A 17006-nucleotide genomic window follows, 5' to 3' on the forward strand; every position below is an offset into this window, starting at 1 on the left:
TAAATAAAATAAAGGATAAAGCTATTTTTTCCCCTTTTCAAAACCTGTACATTTTATTTGAAAATGTACATTTTTTAAATGTGCATTTTGAAAATGTAGATTTTTTAAATGTGCATTTTGAAAATGTAGATATGCAAAAAAGAAGAAAAATCACCTATCACCACCTATGACTAAATCACCAAACTCAAGACATAACCATTGTTAAAATTTGTTATATCATGTCAGACTATTTTTCTGTTCATGTATACAGATGTATACTAATAAGATCACCCTATGCATAAAGTTTGTAACTACTTTTTTCTTGTGGTCATATATTTTAAAACATTTTCATGGTATTATAAAAGTAATTATCATTTTTAATAACAATAATTCATTATAAGAATTATATTCCATAATTAAGTTAAATAATATCTTACTGTTAGAGATTTAGATTGCTTTTCATTTGTTAAATTATAAAGAATGCTCCACTAAGCATTCTTTATCTTATTATTACCTTAGGATAAATCCTAAAACTGGAATTGCTGGGTTAAAGTCTATGTTTATTTCTTGGGCTTTTGATATATAGTATCAAAATATCCTCCAGAAAGATTTGAACAAATATATATATATAGTACATATAGGCATACATGAATACATACATATGCATACATATACACATAAATAACACATTAAGTAACTCATAAAAATCTAAATATTAAGTAACTCATAAAAATCTAAATGATAACTGTATAAAAGGATATATTACAGGGTTAATACAAACCTTGCAAAAAGAAATGATTGCATAAATGAATTCCAAATCCTTTTGTGGAAATATACAAGGCAGAAAATGAACAAAAAAACTATTGATAATTCAATGAATGAAAGTTAAGTGTTTGAATAGTATTCACAACTAGCTATTCTGAAAGAATCAGTCTAGAACATTAAGAGATAATATCATCACACATATGATTCATATACTATCAACATTTTTGCTGCAGCAAAGTGGCAGACATAACCCAACAGTAATTTTTTTTTTTTTTTTTTTGAGACAGAGTCTCGCTCTGTCACTCAGGCTGGAGTGCAGTGGTGCGATCTTGGCTCACTGCAAGCTCTGCCTCCCGGGTTCATGCCATTCTTCTGCCTCAGCACCCGCCACTATGCCCGGCTAATTTTGTTTTTGTATTTTTAGTAGAGACGGGGTTTCACCATGTTAGCCAGGATGGTATTGATCTCCTGACCTCGTGATCTGCCTGCCTCGGCCTCCCAAAGTGCTGGGATTACAGGCGTGAGCCACCACGCCCGGCCCCCAACAGTAATTTTAAATGAAGAAGATGCTTAGAACAAGTCAGAAGAATAAATTACCTGAGATTTTTAAGAAATGTAATTTTTTTTCTATTATACTATTCTTTTTTGGTATCACCTGCATTATAGTTTACTATTTCATCTCCAAATTCAAGGTATTTTTTCTACAGTAGACTAAGCATTGCCCATTTCAGAACTTAAAAGGAATATCAAGCGTCTCACTAAGTCTTCCTTCAAGTGCCCTCTGAGGACAGCCTGCATAAAGACAACTAGGAAACTTCCTAAAAACACCACTTCACAGAGCCTCATTCTCTGAGATTTTGATTCTCCATATTGCAAATAGTGCCCAAGAATGTGTATTTTTGCAATACCCAGGTGATGCTTATGAATGCTGAAATTTAGGTAACTTGGTTTACTATTGTAATGATTGAACAGGGCATCACATCATGAAAGGGCATTATCCTCAGGCGAACACCCAGACAGTAAGGAATGGAAACTCAGGTAATTATTCTTGTCTCTTTCTACTTATACAGCAAGGATTTATCTCCTGAACCTGTCTATTTCTTTCCATCTCCACTGCTACTTCCCTATTATTCAGGCCAACGTCATCATTTTCTTGTACTACAAAAGCTCCTAATTAGCCATCCTGCCTCTAGTGTACCTCTACTCTAATCTGTCCTCTATGATGATCTTAGAATATGCTTCCCCAAAAATGCCAAATCTAATAAGGTAACTATCTAAAATGGATCAGTGACTCACCATTGCCCATAAGATAAACTCCAAACTACTGTGGCCATACTAAATTTTTAATTTTTCTAATAAACTATGATTCCTCACCTTTGTTTATTCTATTCCTTCTCTCGAATCACAGTTCCTTTCACCTCAAAGCAGTATTTCCAACATTTGAATACTACCATGTTACTACACACCATCCATGGCTCTCTACTGACTAATATACTCAATTTCCAACTTCACAGTTTCAGCTGTTCAAAGAAAATCTTATATTAGATGCTCAAACAGTATAACCGCAACTGCTCTGGTTGCAGGTAGTGAGAGAGATCAGGGGCTCAACTCCCTCACCTCTTTTCTACCCCACAGCAACCCCAAAGGAGGCTCCACAGAACAGAATTAGATTTTAAAAGACTGAAATCTGGATTCTGTTGCATGGCAAACACTTTAGTCCATCTATCTTTTCTGTATTATCTCCTGGTATTATGCCATGAAAATTTTACAGACATTGCACAAAAAGCACCATACTCTTCTGTACTTTGATTCACAAGAGGTTTCTTTTGCCTGCAAATCTCTTCCCCAACTTTGTCTCCTTGGAGAACTACTAATTCTTCAAGGCTCTGCTCTCTAGTCAATGTCCCACAGGCTGAATTAGGCTCTTCCACACCTTTGCAGTGCTTGTATAAAAAACTTCCTGTAGAGAACTTGTCATAATGTACTGTAAGTCTTATAGTCTAATTCTCCACTAGACTGTCAACAACTTGAGTAAAAGTCTTATATATCTTTTTCTTATTTATACCCCCAGTTTCTAGAACACTGTCTGATGAGTAGTATATATTTAATGTCTATTAAATAAAAGATAGATGTTAACATTCTAAATAAAACGACTAGATGCTTAATGAGGTAAACCTTTAATAAGTTTTTAAAATTTTAAAATATTTTAATCAAAATGACAAAATAAAATTATGTTTAAATTGGCTTATTAATAAATTGTTGAGTATCTACTGTGTTGCACAAATACAGAATTATTGAACTATCGGATTTTATAAACTAGGGAGTCAAAAATAATATACATGAAACTAAAATTGACAATGTAAGAATGTAATACATTGTGAAAATGAGACTACACATTCTATAGATTTAGAATCATTGATAGGGAAAATCAGAGGTAAAAGCTCCTTAAGTGATTAGATGGGATGATCTAACATCCTGATGTTGTAATTGAGAAAGGAAGGACCTAGCAGAAAAGAAATTAGAAAAATATACAAACAAACTTTAGAGTCAATAGAAGGCATGATCAAAGGAAGTCAAACATGAGACAGGCCTTTAAGAATGAGTGGAACTCGGGCCGGGCTGGGTGGTTCACGGCTGTAATCGCAGCACTTTGGGAGGCTGAGGTGGGCGGATCACTAGGTCAGGAGATCAAGACCATACTGGCTAACACAGTGAAACCCCGTCTCCACTAAAAACACACAAAAAAAACTAGCCGGGCGTGGTGACAAGTGCCTGTAGTCCCAGCTGCTAGGGAGGCTAAGGTAGGGGAATGGCGTGAACCTGGGAGGCGGAGCTTGCAGTGAGCTGAGACCGCGCCACTGCACTCCAGCCTGGGCGACAGAGCAAGGCTCCATCTCAAAAAAAAAAAAAAAAAAGAATGAGTGGGACTCACTATGGTCTAAGACAGAAATCAAGGTATTCCATGAAATGAGAAAATGAGTGGGGATGTTAGTAAGAGGCAGGAAACGTTCAAAAGCCAGTGTTCAGTGTGAGTTGAACACATTTAGAGAGTTGTGGGGGAAAAGACTGAATGGATTGTATGGCACCAGGTTTCAAACAGCTTTTAAAGCCAGGCAGAGGACTTCATATTTTCTGTGATAGAAAACAAGTAACCAGAAATCTTAATAGATTAAAAGCTCTAAAAATTCTGTCTTATTCTGCATTAGAGGCAAATAAGCCACAGAACAATTTTATGATTTCCCCAGTTAGGAATAGTATAAAACAGCCGCACTCAAACTCTTTTTACCACATAATGCTGCTGATTTTGGGGTACTTCAATGAACAATTCATTCAAGTACAATGGGTAAATGTTGCTGAGCTTGGCTATTTCCCCAGGTTCTAAACAGAATTTGTATGAAGGAGGGCATATTCTCTTGTGAGGAAAAATTCTTGCATGTATTCAAATATGAATTCTTGATAAAGAAAAATATGTCCTTTGGTTATTTATTTATTTATTTAGAGACAGGGTCTAATTCTCATCCAGGCTGGAGTACAGTGGCATGATTATAGCTTGCTACAGCCTCCACCTCCTGGGCTCCAGTGAGCCTCCCACCTCAGTCTTCCCAGTAGCTGGGACCACAGGTATGCACCATCATGCCTGGCAAATATTTTATTTGTTTTTGTACAGACAGAGTTTCACTATGTTACCTGGGCTGGTCTCAAACTCCTGGGCTCAAGCAATCCTCCCTCCTTGGACTCCGGAAGTGCTGGGATTACAGGCATGAAACACCACATCCAGCCATGTCCTCTGGTCTTAAAGTGACTATTTTTCAAATGCACTATTAATTTCTTACCCAAAATATGCAATCGAGATTTTGTATGAAACATATTGACAGCAAAAAAAAAAGTTTATGAGCTTCAAGTCAGTGAAAGGTTAGAAAAAAAAAGTTTAAACCTGAATTTTCCATATTGAATGGGCATAAATTTTAATATTTTAACTACTTCATCCTTCACAATCATGATCAAAATAAGTATTTCCAGAAAGACAAATAGTAGAGATCGTGACCATTCTTCAAACTTAAACAGATTTTGGTCCCATATATCTGGAATTGATTGAACCAGCATATTAAGAAGACAAATCGGAAAGATTCAACCAAATGCATCCATTGAAAATGTTTTTTAAAGATTGAGAACCATGTGTGTTGTGCATTACCACATTTATGACAGCACATCTGTGATTGCTCACCACTATAACTTACCCCAGTTTTATCACACAAGCGTAAAGTATGAAACGATCCAACAGCAAATAATTCTCCATCTGGAGCCCAGGCAACTGAAGTAATAGGATGCTCATGAGGTTGTGAATTGTACAGTGGGCGGCCGTAACTATCCCATACCTACAAAAGCAATTTTTAAAAATCTTTTATAATATCAGGGAGAAGTTTGCCAAAACTAAAACAAAAATAAATAAATAAAATAAAAATGTTTTATAAGAGACACCACATAAAAACAAGTTTGTCTTCCAGTAAGGTAGTAAATAAAAATTTAGAAATCAGCACCTTATACATTAGCAATTAAATGTCTTTACTATCACACAAGGGGAAAACAAAGCTGTATTCCTTTAAGCCTAAATATCTCAAAAAGAAATTATTTTATAACATTGTCATAATTTTCAGATTTTACTAAATCTCTGAATATAAAATCTACCCATTTTAAGTCCTTTTAAATATAATAGTACATTTTGAAATGTTTAGTTCTTAGCTTTGTTTTGTTTTTTGAATTTTAGAGACAGGGTCTCACTCTGTGGCCCAGGCTGGAGTACAGTAGCATGATCATAGCTCACTGCAGTCTTATCTCCTGGGCTCAAGAGATCTTCCTGCTTTAGCCTTCCAAATAGCAAGGACTACAGGTACATGCTGCCATACTTGGCTAATTTTTTAATTTTTGTAGAGACGGGCTCTTGTTATATTGCCTAGGCTGTTCTCCAACTCCTGGTCTCAAGTAACCCTACTGCCTTGGCCTCTCAAAGCACTGGGGTTATAGGTATGAGCTACCATACCTAGCTTGCTTACCATTTTGCTTAAATTTTTTTCTCCTTGTAAGGGCTCTACCTACTTTCTCTAAAAGTATTTATTTCAATTTAATTGCCTCTAAATCTAGTTATTAATACATTAGACCTTATTCCTCTCTACAAATTATTTTGACCTGAAATTGATCGATATTTAGTAAACCAGCAGGGCTGATTTTTAAAAACATATTGAATTGACTTAAATTGAGTCATGGTAAAATTAGGGGCTATACTGATATTGTTACTTATTAAATATCAAACTCTATAGATCAATGAGATAGTCTTTCTTTTTTTGAGAGAGAGAGGGTCTCACTTTGTTGCTCACGCTGGAATGCAGTGGCACAATTATGGCTCACTGCAGCCTCGACCACCTGTGCTCAAGTGATCTACTCACCTCAGCCTCCCAAGTAGCTGGGACCACAGATGTGCTCCATCACAACTGGCTAATTGTTTTTGTAGAGGTAGGGTCTCACTGTGTTATCCAGGCTAATGAGATAGTCTTTATGAAGTCCATGCTTTAAAATACCACTTAACATTATAAAATAATTTGTTAAATTACTGGAGTAAAAAGACATGGCTAAAGTAAAAAACTAAAAGAATATTCTTATATGCTAAGTACTTATAAATTTGATTATTTCAGCCAAGTGATAAATCTAAACATTACATACCTTATATTTACAGTCTTCACCAGCAGATAAAATAAGATCATTGACTGAGTTCCAATCTACTTTTAAAATAATGCCATCATGAGCTTTCCACTGTGAGAAAAAAGTAAGAATAAGATATTAATTATAACTTTAAAAGCACTTAAGTTTTTTTCTATAAGAAAATATATTTTGCCTCTTTCTAATGACTCCTTGTCTTCTTCTCAGGGATTCCTATCTTCCTTTTATAGCTAATGTACAATACCTCATTTGCTTGTTTCATTTGTAATTTACACTAATGTAAGCACCTAGCACCTAAGACATCCACTGTATAGCTTCAAACCTTATGAATTTCCTCAGTTGCCTGGACTCCAGATGGAAAATGACTTGCTGCTGAACTATTTCAAGCTGGACATTTGTACAGTAACACTGAATGAATATGTTATGTATTCCAAAAATGTCAACTGAATCCTGATCTTGCTTTCTCCTTCATATAGCAGATCCCATTACGGATATTGCTTTCATGCTTGTTTACTTATTTAATTAATTTATTTATTTATTTATTTATTTTTTGAGACAGGGTCTCACTGTCACGCAGGTTGGAGTTCAATGATGTGATCAGGGCAACTGCAGTCTCAACCTCCCACATTCAAGCAATCCTCTTGCCTCAGCCTCCCGAGTAGCTGGGACTACAGGCACATGCCACCACACCCAGCTAATTTTTTTTTTTTTCATTTTTGGTAGAGAACTCTTGCTATATTGCCTAGGCTAGTCTCAAACTCCTGGGCTCAAGTAATCCTCCTGCCTTGGCCTCCCAATGGGCTGGGATTACAGGCGTGAGCCACCATGTTCGGCACCCCCAACCATTTTTTTTTAAAACTTCTGCACAAACATCTTTAATACCCTCTTCATTTCATTCTGTTCGTCATATTCTTCTAAGTTTCATTCACTTTATCCTCATGTGTCTGGTTTACAACTGGACTATTCTGAGAAACTTCTGCTGTATTTACCATGTAACAAAAAGATGTTTTCCATAGATAAGTACATATTCTATGTATACAGTCATTCTTTGGTATCTGTGGGAGATTGCTTCCAGTACCTCCCATTGATACGAAAATTGTAAGTTCTGCCTTGGCCTCCCAAAGTGCTGGGATTACAGGCATGAGCCACCGTGCCCAGCCATGGATTCTTAAGAGTTTCATTTTAAAGGAACAAAATAAATATTGCATATTCAAGATTTATGAATAAAATATGATTTAAATTTTCCTTACACTGTAATTTAGGGTATCAACATATATTACAAATATTTGCATATTGTTATACATATAATAATTTTTATTTATTAATTTATTAGGCATTTTGTAAAATTTCTTTGAACAACAAGCTCCTTGAAGGCAGAAACTATGTTCTGTTTTATTTTGACTATCTCATACCTACCACAGTGCCTGGTATATAATAGGTATGCATTACATTTTTATTCGATGAATAAATAAAAATTTCCTCACTATAAAACCAAGTTCGAGGTGTTGAGAAGGCCTTAAAAGACATGAGGTATATACTTCTGAACTGCATTCCACAAGCAAGAATTAATTAAGCACACTTTTTTGTGGACAATCCTAATTTGAATATGTTTTTATGCTCAAGAAGAATTGCAGCTGCTTTAGTCTCCCAAAAGGAATAGATAATTTGCATGAAGTTACTAATTATACTTTAAGTCCTGTTTCTCTCTAGCTAATTTTGGCAATGGATACTTTGCTTCTCTCTACTACCTCCTGGCCCAAAGGTTCTACTGAACCACTAAGCCATATTTTACTTGACCAATTGTGATATAACCAGCTTCCTGAGTTTCACCTATACAAGCCTAATTACAGGTATCTAAACAAATTTACAGGGACACCATTCCAAGATGGCTGAATAGGAACAGCTCTGGTCTGCAGCTCCCAGCATGATCAACACAGAAGACGGGTGATTTCTGCATTTCCAACTGAGCTCTGAAGAGAGCAGTGGTTCTCCCAGCACGGCGTTTGAGCTCTGAGAATGGACAGACTGCCTCCTCAAGTGGGTCCTTGACCCCCGTGTAGCCTAACTGGGAGACACCTCCCAGTAGGGGCTGACTGACACCTTATACAGGCAGGTTCCCCTCTGGAACTAAGCTTCCAGAGGAAGGATCAGGCAGCAATATTTGCTGTTCTGCAATATTTGCTATTCTGCAGCCTCTGCTGGTGATACCCAGGCAAACAGGGCCTGAAGTGGACCTCCAGCAAACTCCAACAGACCTGCAGTTGAGGGTCCTGACTGTTAGAAGGAAAACTAACAAACAGAAAGGAATAGCATCAACATCAACAAAAAGGACATCCACACCAAAACACCATCTATAGGTCACCAACATCAAAGACCAAAGGTAGATAAAACCACAAAGATCGGGAGAAACTAGAGCAGAAAAGCTGAAAATTCTAAAAACCGAACGCCCCTTCTCCTCCAAAGGATCGCAGCTCTTCGCCAGCAATGGAACAAAGCTGGACAGAGAATGACTTTGACGAGTTGACAGAAGTAGGCTTCAGAAGGTCAGTAATAACAAACTTCCCCGAGCTAAAGGAGCATGTTCTAAGCCATCACAAGGAAGCTAAAAACCTTGAAAAAAGATTAGATGAATGGCTAACTAGAATAAACAGCGTAGAGAAGACCTTAAATGACCTGATGGAACTGAAAACCATGGCACGAGAACTACTTGACGCATGCACAAGCTTCAATAGCTGATTCGATCAAGTGGAAGAAAGGGTATCAGTGATTGAAGATCAAATTAATGAAATAAAGTGAGAAGAGAAGTTTAGACAAAAAAGAGTAAAAAGAAATGAACAAAGCCTCCAAGAAACATGGGACTATGTGAAAAGACCAAATCTACATTTGATTGGTGTACCTGAAAGTGATGGGGAGAATGGAACCAAGTTGGAAAACACTCTGCAGGATATTATCCAAGAGAACTTCCCCAACCTAGCAAGGCAGGCCAACATTCAAATTCAGGAAATACAGAGAACACAACAAAGATACTCCTCAAGAAGAGCAACCCCAAGACACATAATTGTCAGATTCACCAAGGTAGAAATGAAGGAAAAAATGTTAAGGGCAGCCAGAAAGAAAGATCGGGCTACCCACAAAGGGAATCCCATCAGACTAACAGTGGATCTCTCAGCAGAAACTCTACAAGCCAGAAGGGAGAGTGGGGGCCAATATTCAACATTCTTAAAGGAAAGAATTTTCAACCCTGAATTTCATATCCGACAAAACTAAGCTTCATAAGTGAAGGAGAAATAAAATCCTTTATAGACAAGCAAATGCTGAGAGATTCTGTCACCACCAGGCCTGCCTTACAAGAGCTCCTGAAGGAAGCACTAAACATGGAAAGGAACAACCGGTACCAGCCACTGCAAAAACATGCCAAATTGTAAAGACCATTGATGCTAGGAAGAAACTACATCAACTAATGGGCAAAATAACCAGCCAACATCATGTCAGGATCAAATTCACACATAACAATATTAACCTTAAATGTAAATGGGCTAAATGTCCCAATTAAAAGACACAGACCGGCAAATTGGATGAAAAATCAAAATCCATCAGTGTGCTGTATTCAGGAGACCCATCTCACGTGCAGAGACACACATAGGCTCAAAATAAAGCGATGGAGGAAGATCTACCATGCAAATGGAAAGCAAAAAAAGCGGGGGTTGCAATCCTAGTCTCTGTTAAACAGACTTTAAACCAACAAAGATCAAAAGGGACAAAGAAGGCCATTACATAATGGTAAAGGGATCAATTCAACAAGAAGAGCTAACTATCCTAAATACATATGCACCCAATGCAGGAGCACCCAGATTCATAAAGCAAGTCCTTAGAGACCTACAAAGAAACTTGGACTCCCACACAATAATAATGGGAGACTTTAACATGCCAGTGTCAATATTAGACAGATCAACAAGACAGAAGGTTAACAAGAATATCCAGGACTTGAACTCAGCTCTGCACCAAGCAGACCCAATAGACATCTACAGAACTCTCCACCCCAAATCAACAGAATATACATTATTCTCAGCACCACACCATACCTATTCCAAAATTGACCGCATAGCAGGAAGTAAAGCACTCCTCAGCAAATGTAAAAGAACAGAAATCACAACAAACTGTCTCTCAGACCACAGTGCAATCAAATTAGAACTCAGGATTAAGAAACTCACTCAAAGCCACACAACTACATGAAAACTGAACAACCTGCTGCTGAATGACTACTGGGTACATAACGAAATGAAGGCAGAAATAAAGATGTTCTTTGAAACCAATGAGAACAAAGACACAATGTACCAGAATCTTTGGGACACATTTAAAGCAGTGTGTAGAGGGAAATTTATAGCACTAAATGCCCACAAGAGAAAGCAGGAAAGATCTAAAATTGACACCCTAACATCACAATTAAAAGAACTAGAGAAACATGAGCAAACACATTCAAAAGCTAACAGAAGGCAAGAAATAACTAAGATCAGAGCAGAACTGAAGGAGATAGAGACACAAAAAACTCTTCAAAAAAATCAATGAATCCAGGAGCTGGTTTTTTGAAAAGATCAACAAAATTGATAGACCACTAGCAAGACTAATAAAGAAGAAAAGAGAGAAGAATCAAATAGATACAATAAAAAACGATAAAGGGGATATCGCCACCGATTTCACAGAAATACAAACTACCATCAGAGAATACAATAAACACCTCTACACGCATAAACTAGAAAATCTAGAAGAAATCGATAAACTGCTGGACACATATGCCCTCCCAAGACTAAACCAGGAAGAAGTTGAATAGACCAATAACAGGCTCTGAAATTGAGGCAATAATCAATAACCTACCAAACAAAAAAAGTCCAGGAACAGACGGATTCACAGCCGAATTCTACCAGAGGTACAAAGAGGAGCTGGTACCATTCCTTCTGAAATTATTCCAATCAATAGAAAAAGAGGGAATCCTCCCTAACTCATTTTATGAGGCCAGCATCATGCTGATACCAAAGCCTGGCACAGACACAACAAAAAAAGAGAATTTTAGACCAATATCCCTGATGAACATAGATGTAAAAATCCTCAAAAAAAATACTGGCAAACTGAATCCAGCAGCACATCAAAAAGCTTATCCACTGCGATCAAGTTGGCTTCATCCCTGGGATGCAAGGGGTTCAACATACGCAAATAAAGAAACATAATCCATCACATAAACAGAATCAATGACAAAACCACATGATTATCTCAATAGATGCAGAAAAGGCCTTCAACAAAATTCAACAGCCCTTCATGCTAAAAACTCTCAGAAGGAAATAAAGGGTATTCAATTAGGAAAAGAGGAAGTCAAATTGTCCCTGTTTGCAGATGACACAATTGTATATTTAGAAAACCCCATCATCTCAGCCCAAAATCTCCTTAAGCTGATAACCAACTTCAGCAAAGTCTCAGGATACAAAATCAATATGCAAAAATCACAACCATTTCTATACACCAATGACAAACAGAGAGCCAAATAATGAGTGAACTCCCATTCACAATTGCTACACAGATACTAAAATACTTAGGAATCCAACTTACAACAGATGTGAGGGACTTCTTAAAGGAGAACTACAAACCACTGCTCAACAAAATAAAGGAGGACACAAACAAATGGAAGAACATTCCATGCTCATGGATAGGAAGAATCAATATCGTGAAAATGGCCATACTGCCCAAAGTAATTTACACATTCAATGCCATCCCCATCAAGCTACCAATGACTTTCTTCACAGAATTGGAAAAAACTACTTTAAAGTTCATATGGAACCAAAAAAGAGCCTGCATTGCCAAGACAATCCTAAGCAAAAAGAACAAAGCTGGAGGCATCACGCTACCTGACTTCAAACTATACTACAAGGCTACCAAAACAGCATGGTACTGGTACCAAAACAGAGATACAGACCAATGGAACAGAACAGAACCCTCAGAAATAACACCATACATTTACAACCATCTGATCTTTGACAAACCTGACAAAAACAAGCAATGGGGAAAGGATTCCCTATTTAATAAATGGTGCTGGGAAAACTGGCTAGCCATATATAGAAAGCTGAAACTGGTTCCCTTCCTTACACCTTATACAAAAATTAATTCAAGATGGGTTAAAGACTTAAATGTTAGACCTAAAACCATAAAAATCCTAGAAGAAAATCTAGGCAATATCATTCAGGACATAGGCATTGGCAAGGACTTCATGACTAATACACCAAAAGCAATGGCAACAAAAGCCAAAATAGACAAATGGGATCTAATTAAACTAAAAAGCTTCTGCACAGCAAAAGAAACTACCATCAGAGTGAACAGGCAACCTACAAAATGGGAGAAAATTTTTGCAATCTACCCATCTGACAAAGGGCTACTATCCAGAATCTACAAAGAACTTAAACAAATTTACAAGAAAAAAACAAACAACCCCATCAAAAAGTGGGCAAAGGATATGAACAGACACTTCTCAAAAGAAGACATTTATGCAGCCAACAGATACATGAAAAAATGCTCATCATCAACACTGGTCATCAGAGAAATGCAAATCAAAACCACAATGAGATACCATCTCACACCAGTTAGAATGGTGATCATTAAAAAATCAGGAAACAACAGTGCTGGAGAGGATATGCAGAAACAGGAATCCTTTTACACTGTTGGTGGGAGTGTGAACTAGTTCAACCACTGTGGAAGACAGTGTGGCAATTCCTCAAGGATGTAGAACTAGAAATACCATTTGACCCAGCCATCCCATTACTGGGTATATACCCAAAGGATTATAAACCATGCTACTATAAAGACACATGCACACATATGTTTATTGTGGCACTATTTACAATGGCAAAGACTTGGAACCAATACAAATGTCCATCAGTGATGGACTGGATTAAGAAAATGTGGCACATATACACCGTGGAATACTATGCAGCCATAATAAAGGACGAGTTCATGTCCTTTGCAGGGACATGGATGAAGCTGGAAGTCATCATTCTCAGCAAACTATCACAAGGATGGAAAACCAAACACCGCATGTTCTCACTCATAGGTGGGAATTGAACAATAAGAACACTTGTACACAGGACGAGGAACATCACACACCAGGGCCTGTCGTAAGGTGGGGGGCTGGGGGAGGGATAGCATTAGGAGAAATACCTAATGTAAATGACGAGTTAATGGGTGCAACAAACCTACATGGCACATGTATACCTATGTAACAAGCCTGCACATTGTGCACATGTACCCTAGAACTTAAAGTATAATTTAAAAAAAAAAAAGAAAAAAAACCAAATTCACATAACTATAAACTAAAGGTATAAACTAAAAGATTCAACTTGCCTGTTTTTGCTTTATAAATTTCATAGCAGATTTTCAGCGTAGGTAATTGGCGTGGAAGGACTTTGACTAAGAGCCATCAAAACTAGTCCTCTTTCCCAGCTTCTTCCCTTTGCCCAAATTCTTTACCTTAGGTGCCTAAGGACAGAGGCTTGTATGTTCTATTCTTGCATGTCCCTATAGCTCCTAGCAGAGTGTCCTGCACACCGTAAAAATGTAAATGCATTTTGGCTGTGTAAAATACATATAGCATAATCTGTACAGATGTTATTAATATGGAACCTCAAAGTCATCTCTATGTCCTTATTCCCTAAAATCTACATCTACTCAACTGTTAAAACACTTCTATGCCTGCTGTAGTCTGTCAATGTCTACCAACAAATCTCTTACTCAAGACCTAGTCATCTTACAATGTTTTCCTGGTCTCCTTGGTTGACTAAAAGGTAGAGATGGCATAGCAACTTATAATAGCATAATAATACAGATAATAACAGGTACTCTATATTGAGTGCTTACTGTATGCCCAGAATTGTCCTTTGCACTTTGCAATTTTAACTCATTTAGTCCTCACAGCAATCCTGTTAAGCTGATATTAGTGTCACTAACTAAGAGATGTTCTCATCTCTTAGTTGAGATGTTGAAGGCTGACATTCAACAATATTTTATAATTTGCCTAAGGTCATGTATAGGTAAGTGAGTGAAGATTTGAACCCAAGTAGCTAACTCCAAAGCCTGTGTTCTTATTAGCAAAACTATGCTGTATCATTATCAAAATGAGTTGGAATAAGGGGAAAACAAATCTTGTTGGAAATATAAAGATATTCCTTGTTCTGTAATAAAGGCTGATTAAACCATGTACTTAAAGACCAGACTGTAAAAAGACCACCCAGAAGAAAGAGACTCCTAAGCAAGTGCCCTCTAGTTTAGCAGTCAGGCAGACCCTGATAACAATTTACAAATGACTGAGAAGTACCTGTAAAACTTTAGCATTTGGTTGAAGAGGTTTAATGATTAGCTGCTTGCCTGCTGTATAAAGAACCTTTTCTGAATCAGGGCCCCATGCTACTGAATACACTGGTGTTCCTGTAAGATGAAAAAAGAAAAAAAAAGGCTGATAAACTTTAATTATTATGCCTTATAAAAAGAGAGATTGTTAAGAGGATCAAAAAAGCCATATGAGGTGTCATTTCATTTCTTCTCTTTTCAATGGGCCTTTCAAATTAGAGTATAGTCTGATGTTGAAATGCTGACTGGGTTAATATTGACCTTTGAAAATCTATTGTGAGCAACTGACATACTATATTTTTAACTAATTAGGATCTTGCTGAGAAAATATGGAGTTTTTAGAAATTCCATATAGAGTGCTATTGAAATACATAAGATAAAATAAATATACTTCATTTTTAATATATAAAGGAATAGCAGAAAAGTCATGATTTATCATTTCCCATCATCGACAGCCATCAGTATGTATTTATTTATTGGCAGCAAATGTTTTTACATTTATTTGCAACTAGTTCAACAAATGATGTTGGTTTAAAGTAGCAGTCTTGGGGCTTGGCTGCACATTGTAATCACCTAGCAAGCTTTTCAAAAATTTTTATTTTTAATTTTTGTGGGTACACATAGATATATATATTTATGGGGTACATGAGATATTTTGATACAGGCATACAATACATAATAATTACATCATGGAAAATGGGGTATCCATCCCCTCAAGCATTTTTCCTTTGCGTTATGAACAATCCAATTGTACTCTCACCCTGTTGTGTTATCAAATACTAGGCCTTATTCATTCATTCATTCTATTTTTGGTACCCATTAACCACCCCACCTCCCTCACAACCCCCTCACTACCTTTCCCAGCATCTTGTTACCATGCTTCTCTCTATCTCCATGGGTTCCATTGTTTTGATTTTTAGATCCCACAAATAAGTGAGAACACGCAATGTTTGTCTTTCTGTGCCTGGCTCATTTCACTCAACATAATGAATGAACTACAGTTCCATCCATGTTGTAGCAAATTATTGAATCTCATTCTTTTTTATGGCTGAATAGTACTCCACTGTATATAAGTACCACATTTTCTTTATCTAGTCATCTGTTGATGGACACTTAGGTTGCCTCCAAATCTTGGTATTGTGAACAGAGTTGCAACAAACACAAAAGTGTAGCTATCTCTTTAATATACTGATTTCCTTTCTTTTGGGTATATACCCAGCAATGGAGTTATAGCCATCAGTATTAAACTGACTCAACACATAAAGTAACTTAAATTTTACGTATTAAAATAAAAATGGTATACTCACCTTATAAATTAATTATCATACCTGATGCTACAACAGGCAACAGAACTTCCCCTCACATGCTGCTTAAGCAGCAGACTAATGGACAGAAATAACTTCATCCCAAAATAATCTAATAACCTCCCACTCACGAATTCACAAATGGCAAATTTTTTTATATCAGATTAGGGAAAGTTTTGTTATCTATTAGGTTTGGCCTTAGCCCAAAAGCTTGGCTAAAAAAAAAAGCTCCAATATCTTATATCTAGCATAAAGTTTACTTCCAGAGGAAAAGTACAAGTTTGATTTACCTACCTACCACTCTATAAACTACATTACACTTGATAGTGTTTTCAATTGCCAATAGGAATTTAGAGACAGTATTTTTAAAATCAATTACATTTAAGTATAGTATTTCTTACCTTAATTACTTTCTAGATTACCTAATGTCTTCTGGAAGACTATACTTTATGTAAGCCTAGTTTTAAAAAATGACTATCATATTTATTGAAAGCATTGGTTATACGGCAGTAAATAATCTGTTTTCCACTTGCCCAGCCCAGCTGCCTAGTCATTAGGCAGGTGAATCAAGGTTATGTAGTTAATCTATGAAATAGTAACCCAATTATATTTACAAAACCATCTTTTAAAAATTGTCTAGGACTCCTAAATCAGGCTATTGTAGTAATTGACTTTCTGTGAATAAATGAATCAATGAATCAATGAATGAATCATTAAGGAATTTACATTCTTAGTAGAATGAAATCTGAATTTCAGGGTTTGTGGGCAATCAACAAAATTTAATTGTTTATTCAAATGAAAAGCCCAACTGATGATATAATCAATAAATCAATGTCTTACTGAATAAATTTCAGTAAGACAAAT

The 17006-nt window shown here is 36.6% G+C and overlaps 1 protein-coding gene across 6 annotated transcripts in view; it reads right to left on the reverse strand.

Annotated features, from left to right (window-relative positions):
- IFT80 (intraflagellar transport 80) overlaps window positions 1-17006 on the reverse strand; it is a 144657-nt gene that overhangs the window by 92650 nt on the left and 35001 nt on the right. For all 6 annotated transcript variants that reach the window (XM_063662379.1, XM_063662381.1, XM_054482702.2 and 3 more), the window contains 3 exons: window positions 14807-14916; window positions 6460-6549; window positions 4983-5120 (listed from right to left, as the gene is read on the reverse strand). In XM_063662379.1, the coding sequence (XP_063518449.1) occupies window positions 4983-5120; window positions 6460-6549; window positions 14807-14916 (338 nt within the window). The remainder of the gene's footprint in view (window positions 1-4982; window positions 5121-6459; window positions 6550-14806; window positions 14917-17006) is intronic.

Source organism: Pongo pygmaeus, chromosome 2 (assembly GCF_028885625.2).
Source record: "Pongo pygmaeus isolate AG05252 chromosome 2, NHGRI_mPonPyg2-v2.0_pri, whole genome shotgun sequence".
Classification (NCBI taxonomy): domain Eukaryota; kingdom Metazoa; phylum Chordata; class Mammalia; order Primates; family Hominidae; genus Pongo; species Pongo pygmaeus.